Source organism: Nyctereutes procyonoides, unplaced genomic scaffold, assembly GCF_905146905.1.
Source record: "Nyctereutes procyonoides isolate TBG_1078 unplaced genomic scaffold, NYPRO_anot_genome, whole genome shotgun sequence".
NCBI classification, from domain to species: Eukaryota; Metazoa; Chordata; class Mammalia; order Carnivora; family Canidae; genus Nyctereutes; species Nyctereutes procyonoides.
This window is the reverse complement of record NW_026575048.1, coordinates 25,259,630-25,277,110: the sequence shown is the minus strand read 5'-3', so window position 1 is coordinate 25,277,110 and position 17,481 is coordinate 25,259,630. Positions and strand designations below refer to the sequence as shown.

The following is a 17,481-nucleotide window of genomic DNA, read 5'->3' as shown; positions in this document are numbered from 1 at the left end:
ACATTAATTCTTGATCCGAGTTAAAAAGGATCTAAGAATTCAGCAAATCAAAATGTGTGTAGGATATTTCTTTTTTTTAAGATTTTATTTTCAATTAGTAAACATTTATCTGCCAAGGAACTAGACATTCTTTTTTCCTCTTTTTTTTTGAGAGAGAGCTTGCACACATGTGGGGGGAGGGAGGGATGGCAGAGGGGGAGGGAGAAAAAGAGGGGGGAAGAGAGAGAGAGAATATGAATGAATCTTAAGCAGGTTCCACACCCAGAAGAAGCCTAACATGGGGTTCAATCAAGAGTTGGACACTTAACTGAGTCACCCATGTGCCTCTGTAAAGTGAGAACAATCATATGCAACTCTCAGTTTTTGAAAATTAATTTCTTAGTCCTTAGAATCTGCAAAAGCCTAAGAGGCACAGAGATATAGTAAAGGTGGAAATCATCTATTAGAATCAGCTTTTCTTTCCAAACTTATATTCCTATTTAATCAAACAAAAATTCCAATGTCATTCCTTAATATCATTTGAAATTTCAAAGCCAATCAATCATGACTCCTTTGATTAAGAGAGATGAAGTCTTACTATAACTACCACACAAAACAACTAAAAAGTGCTGTCCCCTTGTGAGTGTATACCACCTACCCCTTCCTTCATTCCTCAAATAAATCACTAGCTATTATTTAGCCCCTGGGATGAGGTAATTTCTTCCTTATTATAATGCCATTAGTATTTCACAGTTTCTGAGCCAGAATAAGGGTTCAAGAAGTACTTGATAATGAAACATGAAGAAATTATTAAGAATATGTTATATGTCAATTCAAACTATTTGGATGCTTATTTTCCTATATATTAAAAAAAATCTGCTTATGTGTATTTTTAGTTTTTTGAGAAAAGGGGGAAAATTACAGAAAAGAGTAAAATAGCATTTGCATTCTGAGTGATGGTAACTGATAACAATGTCACATTTGCTTAAATTTGTTTTAAAATAAATTACAATCTAACAGATACAAAAGTTTCTTTTTTATGCCTCTTCCCATTTTAATGCTCCTTTCTAGAAACCACTGTAATATATTCAGTGTGTATCTTTCTAGTATATGTTTTTCTGCTGTTTCTATTGTATTTGTATTATTTTAAAATTATGTACTGCTTCTGAGATCTATGTTACTATGTTGAGGATCTAGTTCCCTCATTTTGATTTCTATATAGTATCCTTTATCATCCTACAATTTATTCAACTATTTTTCTATTAAAACATATTTAGGTTGTTTTCAGTTTCTTTTCTTTTTTTCTTTTTTTTTAAGATTTTATTTATTTATTCATGAGAGACACAGAGAGAGAGGCAGAGACACAGACAGAGGGAGAAGCAGGCTCCATGCAGGGAGCCTGATGCGGTACTCGATCCCGGGACCCCAGGATCATGCCCTGGGCTGAAGGCAGCGCTAAACTGCTGAGCCACCCAGGCTGCCCTGTTTCCAGATTTTATTTCAAATAATGCTGCAATAAACATGCTTGTATCTGTCGTCTTACATACATGTGCCAATTCCTCTAGGGTGTATGTCTTAAGAGGTAGAGTTAATGAGTCATAGCTTATCTCCATTCACTAGAAATGAAGAAACTACTTTTTGAGAGTGCTTGTACCAATTTCCACTCCTAATAGCAGTCAATGACAGTTCTCACTGGCAATACCCCAAAAAATGCTTTAAGGAGTTCTAGTATATTACTGTAAGCAAATTAAATGACTAATTACAAATAAAATCACCTGCTTGGGGCACCTGGGTACCTCAGTGAGTTAAGCATCTGCCTCCAAGTTTCAGCTCAGGTCATTCATGATTTCAGGGTCATGAGATCAAGCTTCATACTCGACTCCGCACATAAGATTCTCTCCCTCTCCTTCTGCCCCTCCCCCTTCTGCTCGAGTGTGTAGACACATACATATGCACACGTCTATCCATGCTCTCTCTAAAAATAAATAAATAAATAAATTCACATGCTCAATAATTACTCAATTACCTCACATTCTTGATAAGAGGTAGCTGATTTGCTGCATTATTTGAATCTCACAAGTTGGTACGATGATAGAAAATGCACAAATAATTCCTACAAAACTTACAAGTACAAGACTACTGGAGAAAGGATAGACATATAGGTCAGTAGAACAGAAGAGAAAGTCCAAAAATAGACCCACACATATAATACTGATTGACTTTGACAAGAATGACAAGGCAATTCAATGAAGAAAGAACAGCCTCTTCAAAAAATGATGCTAGAATAATGGCCAAAAAAATAAAACTTCACACAACACAGAAAAAATTAATTTGAAATGGATCACAGACCTAAATGTAAAACCTAAAACTACATAATTTTTAGAAGAAAACAGACAAAATTCTTCATGATCTTGGCTTAGGCAGAGATTTAGAATAGAATCTAAAAATCACAAACCTTAAGAGGATATAACTGAGAAACTAGACTCCATTAAAATTAAAAGCTCCTGCTCTTCAAAAGACAGAGTTAGACATGAAAACACAAGCCACAAACTGACTGGGAGAAAATATTTGCAAAACAATCTGACTAATAAGGACACATAACCAGAATATATAAAGAACTCTTAAAATACAACGATTAAAAAAACAATTCATTAAAAAATAGTGGGCAAAAAATTGGATAATGTATACTTTACAAAAGAAAGACGAATGGCAAATAAGCACAAGAAAAGATGTTCAACATCATCAGCTGTTAGGGAACTACAAAATTAAAATCACAAAATACCACTAAGTACCTAATTTAAAATTGAAAAAAATTATAAGACATCAACTATACTCAAAAATTTCTTAAAGCACTTAAAATTATAAGATAAAATATAAATGGACCTTACTTATGTTTCCAAGTGTGAATATAAAATGGTAGAGCTACATTAAAAAGAGTTTGGTAGGGACGCCTGAGTGGCTCAGCAGTTGAGCGCCTGCCTTGGGCTCAAGGTATGATCCTGAAGTCCCAGGATTGAGTACCATATTGGGCTCCCCATGGGGAGCCTGCTACTCCCTCTCCCTATGTCTCTGCCTCTCTCTGTGTCCCTCATGAATAAGTAAATAAATGGTTCTTTAAAAAAAAAATTTGGTAGTTTCTTATGATATTTATCTTATGGCCCAGCAATCTTTTCTTCTATGTATTTACCCAAAGAAATGAAAGCATCAAAGATTAGTATATGAATGTTTATAGTGCTTTATTTGTACAAGCTAAAAAATGGAAACAACCCAGATGTCCATTATTTAGTGAATGCATTAACAAACTGTGGCATATCCATAGACAGCATATTACTCAGCAATAAAAAGGAACAAACTACTGGTCAGTGTAGGAACATGGATGAATCTCAAAATGATTCCACTTAAATAATACTCAGTGAAGACAAAACTATAGGAACAGATCAGATTTCCAGGGGCTACTGAGAAGGCAAGGGGATTGATTACAAAGGAGCTTCTGGGGTGATTAAACATTCAGTTTATCAATTGTTGTCATGGTTACCCAACTGTCAAAACTCATTGAACTACACACTCATAAAAGGTTAAATTTTACTCAATGTAAAATATACCTCAATAAATCTGACTTAAAAAGTGCAATACTTCCAACATTTATGTATGATATTCAGTGGCATGGAATATAACACCAGAACTATAATTTTCATTACAAGAGTAAAATTAGAAGACAAAAAGCAGAAAATTATTTTTAAAACGTCTGTCTGAAGGGATCAGAGAGTTTTCAAAACAGTGAAAATTACCCAAATTTGGAAAGGAACCATTTCACATTCATTAGGATGGTTATTTTCAAAAATTACCAAAATATGAAAGGAAAAAAAGCCAACAGAGGTGGGCCTGGTATTTGGGGCGCTTTTCAACTTGAAGCAACTGCCAATTCTGAAGGCAAAAGTGGCCAAGAAACTAAGCAGAGCTTTCAGCAGACTCACAGAACTGAGTCAAACAAAATGTGAATTTCAGGGCATGCCCAGAAGTAGTGGCAAAGATTCCAGGGTTTTGGTTGGGACTCTCCATTACTAAAGATTTAAGAACTAGGCCAGCCTGCACAAGGGCTGGAAACCATACTCACATCACTTCAATACCTTAAGGTAAAGGAAGCTATAGTCCTCCCTGTCCACTGATCATCCTTTTGACTAAATTACAGCAGAAAAATCAAACCTTCCAATGGTCCCCAGCACACAAAAGGCCCTTAGTTCTTAGTTTCCCTTACACATTTTTCATACCTCTATAGCCCCAAATAACACTCAAAACTCCAACCAGGTTATATTAAATCAAAAGAAGATTTAAGAGGCAGAAATTTAGGGGCACCTGGGTGGCTCAGTGGTTGAGCATCTGCCTTTGGCTCAGGTCATGATCCCAGGATCTTGGGATCAAGCCCTGCATTGGGCTCCCTGTGGGGAATCTGCTTCTCCCTCTGCTTGTGTCTCTGCCTCTCTCTGTGTCTTTCATGAATAAATGCATAAAATCTTAAAAAAAAAAAAAAGAAATTTACATTCACTGTTGTACTTGACATTACTAGCTGATAATCTGAACTACAAGTGAACTACATAATTTAAGGCAAACAATGGCCCAAAGGTCAAGTACTGTCAGCTACCTGTTTTTGTACATAAAACTTTACTGGAGGGGTACCTAGTGGCTCAGTTGGTTAAGCTTCGGCTCTTGATTGAGGGTCAGGTCATGATCTTGGGATCCTGAGATTGAGACTGGTGTCAGGCTCTGCACTCAGCACACAGGATTCTTTCCCTCTTCTCCTTCCCCCTCTGCCCCTTCTCCTACTCACACATGTGCACACACTCTCTCTCAAAGAAGTAAATAAAATCTTCAAAAAAACTTTACTGGATCACATCTACTGTATGAGATTTTGAGCACTCAGAAAGCTTAAAATATTGTGACAGGGAGGTTAAAATACTAACTAAATGGCCCAACAGAAAAATCAAAGCCAACACAAAAACTGACAAAGGACTTAGGCATTTTTCAAAGAAGATATGGAAATGGTCCATAAGTGAAAAAATACTCATCATAAATCATTAGAGAAATGCAAATCAAAACCACTATGAGGCACTGCTTCACATCTATTAGGAAGACTATTATTTTAAAAACCTGGAAACTAACAAATGTAAGTGGAAACCCTCATGCACTGGTGGTGGGAAAGTACAAATGATGTGGAAAAGTTTGGCAGTCCCTCAAAAAGTTAAACATGCAATTACCATATAATCCAGCAATTCTACTCCTGGGTAGATACTCAAAAGTAGCGAAAGCAGGGAAGCAAACAGATACCCATATACCAGCATTCACAGTAGCATTATTCACAATAGATGGAAACAACCCAAACGTCCATCAATGGTTAAACAAAATGTGGCACATACATATAATGGAATATCATTCAGTCTTAAAAAGCAATGAAATCTGCTACAAGACTGCTGAACCTTGAAAACATTATGCTAAGTGAGACAAGTCAGATACAAAAATATTGTAGGACTCCATTTAGTCAAGGTACCTGGAACAGGCAAATTCATAGATACAGAAAGTAGAACAGAAATTATCAGGGACTGAGGAAGGGGATGATGGAGAAAGGGAGATGGGTGGGCAGTTATTGTTTAATGGGTATAAGTTTCTATTTGGAATGATAAAAAGTTCTAGAAATGGATAGTGGTGATGGTTGCATGACACTGGGAATGTATTTAATACCACTGAATTGCATGCTTAAAATGAATAAAAGGACAAATTTTATGTTATCTATGCTTTACAGTAAAAAAAATTACTAACTGACCCATTATAAGCAATTTGCTGACAGCAATGAAAATGAAAAAACTGTACCATGTGAAATATCACAGAATCTGACAAGCATATACTGAGCAAAAAAGGCCATATACAAAATGAACACATACTGTATGATTTCATTTGTAAAGCTGAAGATCAGGCAAAACGGATTTATAGTGTTAGAATTAGGATTTGTAGATACCTTTGCCAAGGATGGAGAAAGGTAGTAAAGGTAGTAAGTGGAAGAGAGCATGACAAAGGCAGGCTTCTGGAGTAATATTCTATCTCTTGACCTGGTGGGATTTCAAACTGCTATATTCCTTTTGAAAATTCATTAAGCAATATAGTAACTGTGCACTTTATGTATAATTTAATCAAAGTTTACCCAAAAACTAAAAAAACAAAAAACAGAAGGGGAAGATAAAGTATATGGAAATGGAAAGAGTTCCAATACATTAAGGAAAATAGTTACAGATCAGTTTGTATGTAACATTTTTCCCCTCTAATAAATATATAGGCAGACAAAGTCAGGTAACTTATTAGTAATCATCTCCCTAGGATAAGATTAAAGAGGACTTTTACTTTCTATATTTGTTCATTATTTTAATTTTTTAAAAAAGATTTATGTATTTTAGAGACAGAATGAGTACTTATACAAGAGGCAAAAAGAGTGAGTGAGAAATCTCAAGCAGACTCCGTGCTGAGCACAAAGCCACAGAGCCCAACCCAGGGCGGGCTCAATCCAATCCCAATATCATGACGTGAGCTTGATAAGGGTTGAACACTTAATCAACTGAACCACCAGGCGCCCCCATTATTTTAATTTTTGAGTATGTGCTATTGTATAAGCAACAGAAATACTAATGATACCTATCTTTAAGTAGAGGTAAGTATAATAGACTAAGTTATGAATTATCTACTGCATCTTTTCATTCAGATAGTTAATAGTACCACACTGCCATGAGAAGGGTCAAAAGAGTAGTTTGGGGTGGAGAGAAGTTATGTGTTTTAAGTTACAAAATGTGGACTTAAGTCCTTGCTCATCATTTAATAGCTAGCAGTATGACTTTGGGAAAGTCAGTTAATCTCTTTGAACTTTAGTCTCCTGACCTAAAAACAAGATGACATTTCTTTTACCTAACCCTGAATTGTGGCAAAAATCAAATGAAATAGGGTATGTGACAATACTTTAAACAATAAAGAGGCATATAAACAGTACTTCTACCATCTTTATCATACTTACTACATTTGTTTGCTAATTTAAATCATTCTACTCCTAAACTGCATGCACAGTTCTATGTTTGTGATTTTTCCTCATTTAAGTTCTATAAAACCACTGCTTTTACTTATCTAGTCCTTAAGTATTTGCCTACAAATAATTCCAGAGAACAAATATATTCATTTTCCTACAAAATTTTCTGCTAGCAACTTGCAAGTGTCACTATTAGCAGAATAACAGGTATCTTTAAAAATCCTACAATGGGGCACCTGGGTGGCTCAGTCAGTTAAGAATCTGCCTTTGGCTCAGGTCATGATCCTGGGGTCCTGTGATTGAGCCCCACATTAGGCTCCCTGCTCAGTGGGTAATCTGCTTCTCCTCCTTCTGTCCCTCCTCCTGTTCATGCTCATTCTCACTCAAATAAATATAATCTTTAAAAAAAATCCTATAATAGATTTTACTGTGTGCTAAACCCAAATAAACCAAAGGGATCATAAAGCATCAGCGAATAGCCCCCAGATTAATTCTCTCATAGTTCACTATTATAGAAAGGATATTTTCTACTGTGTTTTAACTCAGCAAAAAGGTCACATTTGCGTTTACTTTCCAACATCAAAGTGTATTTCTGAAATAAAGACTTTCTCATTTAATTGGGAAGGTTCTAAATCCCATGTAAAGAAATCATTTCAGTTTTGGACATTTTCTTTAAACCTTAAGAATATCAATTAATTTATCTTCCTTAAAGTTTTTTGTATTTACTATAGGTAGTAGGTAATTTTAATTTTCTTCTATGTATTTTCTCTATTTTCCAAATTCTCTACTGAGAGGCTTGCATTACTTTCATATATGAGTACAAAATTATTACTTTTATCTTTTACAATAAAAAACTAGGATACTAGGTGAGCTTAGGGGGAGACTTCCATCTGTTTTTATCCTGAACGAAGGGTCACAATTAGCAAAAAATATTTTTATATTATTCTAGATAATTATCCTTCTTCCTCAAATTTCATTTATACTGCTGTAAGTATACCTAAAAAGGGTGACAGAAATCAAGTATCAAGGTTTAGCAGTATTCTAACCTAACTTCCAGGGGTTATAGTCTTAAAGGGATTGTTGAATTAATAACACTAGTCCCATTTTCTGAAGACCCACTATGTGCAGGCACTGAGTATTTTACAAACATCGACTCAGTGTAGTAAGTAACTTGCCCAAGATCTTGAATAGTCAGAATTCAAGTATCATTTTGGATACTAGGCACCACAATTTAAAAAGGATAAAATTGGACTCTCAAAGCTGAGAAAGAGAAAAGCAGTCCCTGACATCCAGGAGCTGGCCTAGTACTATCAGCAAGGCATTGGTATAACTAGGGGCTGACCTGGCATTACTGCTAGGCCTGGTGTTCTGTTGAACATAAACAATCTCACAGAATATCAAAATCAGATAAGGTCACTCTGTAATATCGTGATGGATCAAGACAAAAAAAAAAAAGACCACTCCAACATCATGTCTAAACACAAAACATGAATATATATATTTTAAAGATTTTATTTATTTATTCATGAGACACAGAGAGAGGCAGAGACATAGGCAGATGGAGAAGAAGGCTTGCTGCATGGAGCCTGATGTGGGACTCAACCCTGGGACTCCGGGATCACGCCCTGAGCTGAAGGTAGATGCTCAACCACTGAGCTACCCAGGTGTCCCAAACAAAACATGAATATTGTCCAAGCCATGAAATACCAAGTATCTCCTCTTCAGACTAATGAGTGCTTCTCAATCAATTATAGCTTTAGACTCATTCTAGTCTTCCCTCTCTCTAGATCACATTTAAGATACTTATTCATAGAATACCCCCACTTCATGACAGCACCCAATGCAGAGTAAAACCAATTCCTTAAATCCTCCTCAAAAATCACCTAATACAAGGCCAATCCTATAAGATATTTCCAGCACCCTTATCCTGAGATGCCACTGTTCCCATAGTGTGCATTCTCCCTGCTTCAATAATAAATCCCCCCCAAAAAAATAATAAATCCCACTTGTTCTGGGGCACCTGGGTGGCTCCAGGGTTTGAATGTCTGCCTTCGGCTCAGCTTATGATCCTGGGGTCCTGGGATCAGGTTCCGCATCAGGGTACCTGCAGGGAGCCTGCTTCTCCCTCTGCCTGTGTCTCTGCCTCTCTCTCGCTCATGAATACATAAAATCTTAAAAAAAAAAAAATCCCACTTGTTCAACTACAGGTGTGTCTGTTCTAGTGACAGTTGACTGAAAGACACTGACAAAGACCACTTAAGAATAGCAGTTAATTCTCTCCCCTATTATAGCATAAAATATTTGCAGACGAGCTGGATTATATACGTGAATACATGAATAAGTTTAGCATGTCTATCCTATACCTTCATAGCTGTAAAACATGGTCTCTAGGGTAATCATAGATTTTAATTATTTTTCTTTCCTCATCTACTAGAGTGAACTGCTGAGATGTGTGTTCCAAGTTTTATTCTATAGGATGTCTAGTGTGAGTAAAGAGGGAAAAAAAGGCTACAATAGCACATTAATATGTGTGCTGGTAATTATATAGCTCAAGGAGCATTATAGGTCAAAAAAGAGGAAAACTAGTAGAAAAATAGAGAATCTATACTTTGCCAGAAGTAAAAAAGCCAACTACTATTGAGTGGTGCATAGGAACTATGATAGTGAAAAAGAGGCAGGAAGGGTTAGAGAAGATCCTTTTTCAAATAATTTAATATCCATTTACTGATTGCCTATTTCTTAACTGTCCCCAGGATGATGAACAATAATCTTAGGAATCTAGTTACCTGTTTATGGGGTTTAACTGTATTCTACATTAGGAAAAATATAAACTGCAATTAAAAAAAAAACAGCTAAAACAGAGCAAGGGATAAAGTTCCTAACAGTGGTTGCCTTTTGTCTCTTTAATGTAAATGCCACTAAATATTCTTGAGGAGAAATGAGAAATATTTGTTGTATATCTAATAAAAGGTACTGCTATTCTTTTGGAAAAGAGAGACATCACGTGGAAAAGAGTGATATCACCATCAGAATTCTTTCCTTGCTGTAATCATTAGCAGAATCATTAGGCCCAAGAAAACTTTCTGAAATCAATCCTTTTACAATGATGACCAGTTTTTAGGGTTAAAAGGAAGTATACCAAATCTGACTTTTTAAATGTATTATTGATTTGAGATAGAGTGAGAGACAATATGCGTACCAGCGGGGGCTGGGAGGGGTACAAGGCAAAGCAGGCTCATCAATGAGCAGGGAGCTCAATGTGGGGCTCAATCCCAAAACCCTGGGATCACGACCTGAGCCAAAGGCAGACACTCAACCGAGCCACACAGGTGCCCCTGAATCTGACATTTGTGACCTCTATTCTCTATCCTCACCTTCTGAAAATATAGTTAGGCAAGGGATCTTGTGTGTGTTTTAAATAGGGCAAGGTTGAATTACACGTGAACACAAAATTATATGACAATTTTTTAAAAGCCTAATGTTTTAAATACAAACTGACTAGGAATAAATATAAAAGGATTCTATTTAGACAATTTCTGTCCTTGATGCCAGGTTCTTCAGCCCTACAATATCCTGAGAAACCAGCTCTCTCTCTTTCATACAACATACTGGGCCCTTACTGTCAAGTTCTACATACTCCTGGTAATCAAACCACACCTAGAAAACCTGCACCACTGTATTACCCAAGAGATCTCAGGCTTGTCTTCTTGCAGGAGCCATGCCAAACATGTTAGGTCATGTTCTGGTTAATCCAAAGACCCACTATAACAACCTCCTCTTTTCCCCCAAGTATTCCAAGGGGCCCAGTATTAGCATTACAAAACAGAGAACCTGCTTTGTATGAAGCAAAAAGTATAAAATTATGAGTGGTATAATTTTCCGTTCACTTAAACTCTGTTCCTGGCTCTGCTAATTTGAGTTCACTCTTTAAATTTCAGTTTCTCCATATACATAATGGATATAAAAAGTTATCAGTTTTCCAAGGATGTTCAACAATTAAAGAAAACATCCAAAAAATTACTTCTTTGAAAAAAAAAAAAAAGAGACACATAATATGCATGAAAACATACATCACATAGCAAATGCTGTCTTATTTCAATGGAGAGTAAGTTTTTCTAAAGTAGCATCTAGAATGAAGAGAGCTGTGCAAATAAACCAGTATCCAGTAATTGCTTGTTTTAATGAATAGAACTCGAATATCCCTACATTAGGTAAATAGAATTTGCTGTGTTATCATTCTCTACTTCAAATAGTTTGGTTTCAGACAAATTTAAGCCTTTATGAAAATTCAGTATCAAGGCCACCTAGAGAGCTCAGTTAGTTAAGTAGCTGCCTTTGGCTCAAGATCCTGGGATTCAGCAGCATCAGCATAGGGGCTCCCTGCTCAGTGGGGAGCCTGCTTCCCTCTCTCCATTTGCCCCTCCCCCTGCTCATACTCTCTCAAAATCTTATAAAAAAAAAAAAAGAAAATTCAGTATCAAAACTGAGTATACCATAAGAATAAAATACAAAATAAACAGTTATCCTATAAGCCATGTTTATACACTACTTTATTGAAATAAGATTTAATTTGGCCTTTATTACTTCAAGGCAACCAATGTTTTAATTATTTAACACCACAACAGTATGAAATATCCCACTTCACTTGATGAAATAAGGGGGGCTCACAGTGTATTTAGAAGCCAAGTCAAGTTGCTAAGGGAATGGTAGTGCATGATCTTACTAGTCCCTTGATGGTTTAACACAAAGTTAGAAAACCTTTTAAGACTGCTTTAAAGACAATTATTTCTATTCGTTCATATATATCTTGACGCAGTGCGAAAGGAGAATAAAATTCTCTTATTCTTCTACATTGTCAATAACGGCTGAGAGATAAACTCTAAATATGAACTCTTGCAACTATTGGATTAAGGCTAAAGTACAAAAACTGGAATATTCTAAAGGAAAAATATGAGATAGAAAAGAAGTAGGACAATATAAACTTAGCTTTAATTCATTTTTAAAAGAAAATGAATCTTTAATTAGTTTCAGCATATAACACCTCAACTGTAAAACTCATTCTAAAAATTATAATTCCAATGTCTACTTTAGAAGCTAAAGTATACATAAAGCAAATAACTTTGAAAAGAAACATCAGTAGAAAGAGGTTGAAGTATGTGGTCCATGGATTGCTGAAAATATTTATATTTTTAAAATATTTATTTTTAAGATTTCTTTATTTATTCATTCATGAGAGACAGAGACAGAGAGAGAGAGAGAGAGAGAGAGAGAGAGAGAGAGAGAGGCAGAGATACAAGCAGAGGGAGAAACAGGCTCCACGCAGGGAACCCAATGTGGGACTTGATCCCGGGACTCCAGGATCACGCTCTGAGCCAAAGGCAGACGCTACATCACTGACCCACCCTGGCATCCCTTAAAAAAATATTTTAGAGGAATTAAATATAATAGATGTAGGCATATATGGGATACTCTAAGATAAGTCATAAGTATGAAACCCAAGGCCTGAATTATACTTTTTTATTTATCTATTCATTTGTCAGAGACAGAGAGACAGGGAGAGTGGGTGCTCACAAGCAAGGGGAGCAGCAAGCTCCCTGCTGAGCAAGGAGCCTGATGTGGGACTTGATCCCAGGACCCTGGGATCATGGCCTGAGCTGAAGGCAGACACTTAACCTAGGGGCACCTAGGTGTCCCCTGAATTCTACTTTTGTCATTTATCTCTAATTACAGAACTGATTTCTCCTTAAATCTCAGAGCCTTGGGTCTTTTTTAAAATACCTTTTAATACCTTGGTTTTCCTTGCCCTCTCTTATCTCACCTCCCAACTGCCATCATTCAGTGTTAAATAAAATTTCCTTGTGTTTTCTTGCATTCTCTTCCGTAAATATTACAATGAACCTATCTTAAACATATACCCTTTATTCCAAAACATCTTTTGATTTAGATCGGTAAACTTCTGAGGACTCTATTGTAATTGGATAGTGCAATAAAACAGTGCTTCTCTAGGAAGGGATGATGGTACTCTTCTTCATCCTCACCAAGGATCCTTGGATGTTCTAAGAGGTGGTACAGAATGAAGCAGGCAACAAAACACTTCCTTCCACAAACACATGGTATTATCTTTTTTTTTAATAAACATTTTATTTATTTATTCATGACAGAGAGAGAGAGAGACAGACAGACAGACAGACATAGGCAGAAGGAGAAGCCAGCTCCATTCAGGGAGCCTGATGTGGGGCTCCACCCCCACCCACCCCAACACTCCAGGATCACAACCTGAGCCAAAGGCAGATGCTCAACCACTGAGCCCACGTGGTATTCTTTTCTTAAATAGAACTCCTTCCTGGAATTCTTTTTTTAAATAAGGATTTTATTTTTCTTTTAAGTAATCTCCGGGATGCCTGGGATCGAGTCCCGTGTCGGGCTCCTTGTGGAGAGCCTCCTTGTCTCTCTGCCTGTCTCTCTCTCTCTGTGTCTCTCATGAATAAATAAATAAAATCTTTTTTTTTTTTTTTTTAATTTTTTTTTTATTTATTTATGATAGTCACACAGAGAGAGAGAGAGAGAGGCAGAGACACAGGCAGAGGGAGAAGCAGGCTCCACGCACCGGGAGCCCGACGTGGGATTCGATCCCGGGTCTCCAGGATCGCGCCCTGGGCCAGAGGCAGGCGCCAAACCGCTGCGCCACCCAGGGATCCCAATAAAATCTTTAAAAAAATAATAAAAGTAATCTCCACACACAACATGGGGCTTGAACTCAAAACCCCCAGATCAAGCGTTGCAAGCTCCACTGACTGAGTCATGCATGTGTCCCTTCCAGAACTCTCTTAACCTCCCCTGTCCTTACAATCAAAACCATGAATGCTTGCCTCTTTCCCTATATCATACTTCTCAGTCCTAAGTTCCACAAAGGAAACAGGTTTCCAAAAAGCAAACTCCAGAACAGTTTCTGCAGTTGACAGTAATGAGAGATACTACAAATGAACTGCAGACTGCTTTTTTTTTTTTTTCTAATTGACAATGCAAGTTGTATCACACCTCAACTAGGTGTGTTACAAAAATGTTCTTTGGTAGTTACAGGAAAAAGAAAATCTCAGCATATTGGAGGCAGGGATGAAAGGAGGGATTTTCAAAATGTTAAGGCTCCTTTTAACTTCAGTTCTCATCTTCCATTAAAAAAAATGTTTATTAGCAATTAGCATAGGTTTGGATTGACCTGCTTTAATCTTTTGAGCCTCAGTTTGTTCATCCGTAAAATGCTGATACCAACAGTACCTTCACCTCACAGGGTAACTGCGCGGATTAACTAGGTAACACACACAAAGCTAACAGTAGAGTGTGGTGCACTGAGTGACTTAAAAACGTTAGCTTAAAAGAAATCTGAAGGATATGGTATTCTTGCCTTCATCCAGAAACATAAATCTTAAAAAATAAATCTACAAATCCTTGTTGCCAATTTTATTGTGAAATGATATATTTTTCCTGTTCATTTATCTAACATTTCGATTCAAGAAACTTGGAGGCTACCTCGGAATACGGATTTAGATGAAAGCACATCTAACGGGCAAAAGTTTCATGTTAAAAGGGAACTTTATAAAGAAAACACCTAGGAGACCCACTGATAAAACGACAGTCATGAAACTTAAAAAAAATAATAATAATAATAATGCCCATTTTAGCTGTGATCATATGCAGCTGTTCCTTTCAAAATCAAGTCACCGTTTGTTCTTTCTTCTCTTTTTTTCCTGACACTACACAAGTCTGCTTTCGTTAAAAGCCTCCAAGACACAGCTTCTCCGACACCAAAACCTTCTGGGAGCCACACAGCGTCTACGGCGCTGGAAGGGTCACTCTAGGGCAACTGTCACTGTCAGTAGCACGACCGGCCGCCTCCGGGGGACTCCGGGGGACTTGGGTGGTGCAGAAGTGGAGGGGAAGGCTGGTGTCTGAAGCCAGGTGGCCAGCGAGGGCGCCTGAAAGGGAAGAGGTCTAGCCGAGACCCGGGGAGGAGGCCGAGGGTCTGGCCGGTGGGGCCGCCTGCCGGGGGGGCGGGGGGGGGTCAATTCCGGGGATGCACGCCCGCGCCCGCGCCGGCGCCCGCAGGAAGGGACGCAGGTGTCGCCCTCCCTCCCCCCCCCCCCCCCGCACTTACCTTTCTCGTCCTCATCGATGCGCAGGGCAACGGAGATGTACTCGAAGGCCTGCTTGTGGAAGGCGCGGACGCGCTCGGCCTCCCCGCCCGGCACCGGCGCGGGGGGCGAGGCCGAGGCCGGCGCCGGCGCGGCCCGGGAGCTCCTCTTGGCAGCCATGAGGGCGCGGGAGAAGCGCTGGCAGAGCCACACGAAGAGGAGCCCCAGGTGGAAGGCGACCAGACGCAGCAGCGCGAAGCCCAGGAACAGCGGGTACGAGAAGTAGTACAGGTTCCGCTTATGCGGAGACTCGGGCGGGGGGGCCGGCCTGGGGGCGGGACGCGCGGGCGCCAGGCAGGGGGGCGGAGGCCTGGGAGGCACCGGGCTGCTGCCGCCGCCGCCGCCGCCGGAGCCTTTCTTCTTCCCTCGTCCACCCGGAGAACTCATTCACAGCTCCCACTGCCGCCGCCGCCATAACCCGCCTCCCGCAGACCGACGGCGACCAAGGACGGCGGCGGCCACTGGGACGGCGCGGGCCACAGACGCCCGCGCGCCCGCCGGTCCCAGGAGCTCGGCACCTCCACGCGCTGCCCGCCGGCCCCGCCCCTCTCTCCTCGCTCGGCCAGGAGCACAACCCCTTTCCTCCTCCCGCGGTCGGCGGCTCCTGCCCCGCCCGCTCTGCGTCCCCCCGGCCTCCTGGTAGCTCCGAGCGGTGGCCGCGCACGCGCACGCGCACGCCTGCCCATGGCTTTCTCCGGCGCGCGCGCGCACGCCGCCCTCTTTGTTGACCGAGCTCCTACTGCGCGTGTGCGGCCCGCGCCCCTCGCGCCCCTTCGCTGCGGAACTACGATTCCCAACGTCCAGTTCGGCTACGTGGTCCTCGGGCTCTGTCGCTCTACGGGTAACGCCGTCGCCGGGAGCCGCCTGGCAGAGGGGACCTCGGCCACCCACTCTCGGCGGGGACAGCTGCGCCTTGGGGTCGCGCTTGCCTGGTTCGCAGGGCTCCCAGCTCGCAGTGTCATCGCTCTTACAGTCCTTTCACCATTTTCTGCCCGACTCCCGCAAAGGAGGATTCCTCTGACTCCCATCTCCTAAAGTAATGGGTGCCATGAAAATAATTTCGATCGTCTATCAAGAGGAAAATGATTAAACGGATTTTGGGACAACCATATGGAATTCCGTGGAGCATTTAAAAAGAACGAGGCGGATCTATATGTACTGGTAAAGAAAGGTGTCCTCCACGATATATTCAGTGAAAACAGAATGTCACAAACCAGTGTGATCTCCTACTTTGCATGAAAAAGAATAAATGGAAAGAAAAAAAGTCACGAGTACCAATCTGGGGATTAATATCCGACAGGGAAGCAATTGGGAGACACAAAGTTAAGATCGCCGAAGACAAAAATATTAGCTCGGTGGAATGAAGTGGATGCTTCTACGCGTTTATTTAGTACAGGTTTAGAGGCCTATTTTGAAGAATTAATTCGTTTAAATGGGGGCATTCCTACGTTTTGCACAGTAAACATCCCACAGTTTACAGAAGAATCCAAAATGGGCCTTTTTTTTTTTTTTTTTTTTAAGCCTCCTGGCTGTCCCTTCCTTTGGGGAACTACCCACTCACCTCTGCTGCCTCTGTGTCAATGAGCTGCGAGCACTGAACCCAATCTCGCAGATCCCGGAGGTGGAAACATGAGGTTAATATACTCTCCCAAGAAGCTGGAATTTTGGATGGACACACTGGGGTAGAAGGTAGTAGGAACTGAGTGCCCTAAGGAGCTATCAGTTCATCTCATTGAGATCCCCAGTGCTGCCAGGTTCCTGGACTGGTCACTTGATAGTGTAACCTATCCAATAAACTATTCAGTTCTGTTTCTCTATTTCTATTTCTCTCCCTTTCTCCATCTACCGACCTCCCCCCCCCCTCTTCTTTTTACTTAGGTTAACCATCGTTTTTTGTTCCCTAAAACTAGAATCCTAACTGACATAAAGTTCCCATTGTTTACAGAGTGAGGTTTGCAAATGCTTCATGCCAGCTTCTGATAATCTCCATATTCTGGCCACGACTTTATCTAATTTTTCCCCACCACTTCTTCTCTGCAAACATAAGTTATTGTGAAAATGACCTACCCCTCCTCCAAATGCTCCCCACCCCCTTTCCTGCCTCTGGGTTTCTGTCAATTCTTCCTTCGGATAATGTCCTCTCTGTTTTACATCTGATTAATTTCAATTCCTGAGTTCTCTCTTTTGAATCTCATAGTACTTTTTGTTCTTGTTATATGAAATCTGTATTTATATATATGTCATGTAAACAAGATG

General features: G+C 39.8%; 1 protein-coding gene across 2 annotated transcripts in view; it reads right to left on the bottom strand.

The window, feature by feature from the left end:
- The window catches only part of SPAST (spastin), a 49,816-nt gene extending 33,947 nt beyond the window's left edge, over positions 1–15,869 (bottom strand). For both annotated transcript variants that reach the window (XM_055327352.1, XM_055327353.1), the window contains exon 1: positions 15,189–15,869. In XM_055327352.1, coding sequence (XP_055183327.1) covers positions 15,189–15,612 — 424 coding nt within the window. In that variant the 5' untranslated portion in view covers positions 15,613–15,869. The remainder of the gene's footprint in view (positions 1–15,188) is intronic.
- Between the last annotated feature and the right edge of the window lie 1,612 nt (positions 15,870–17,481).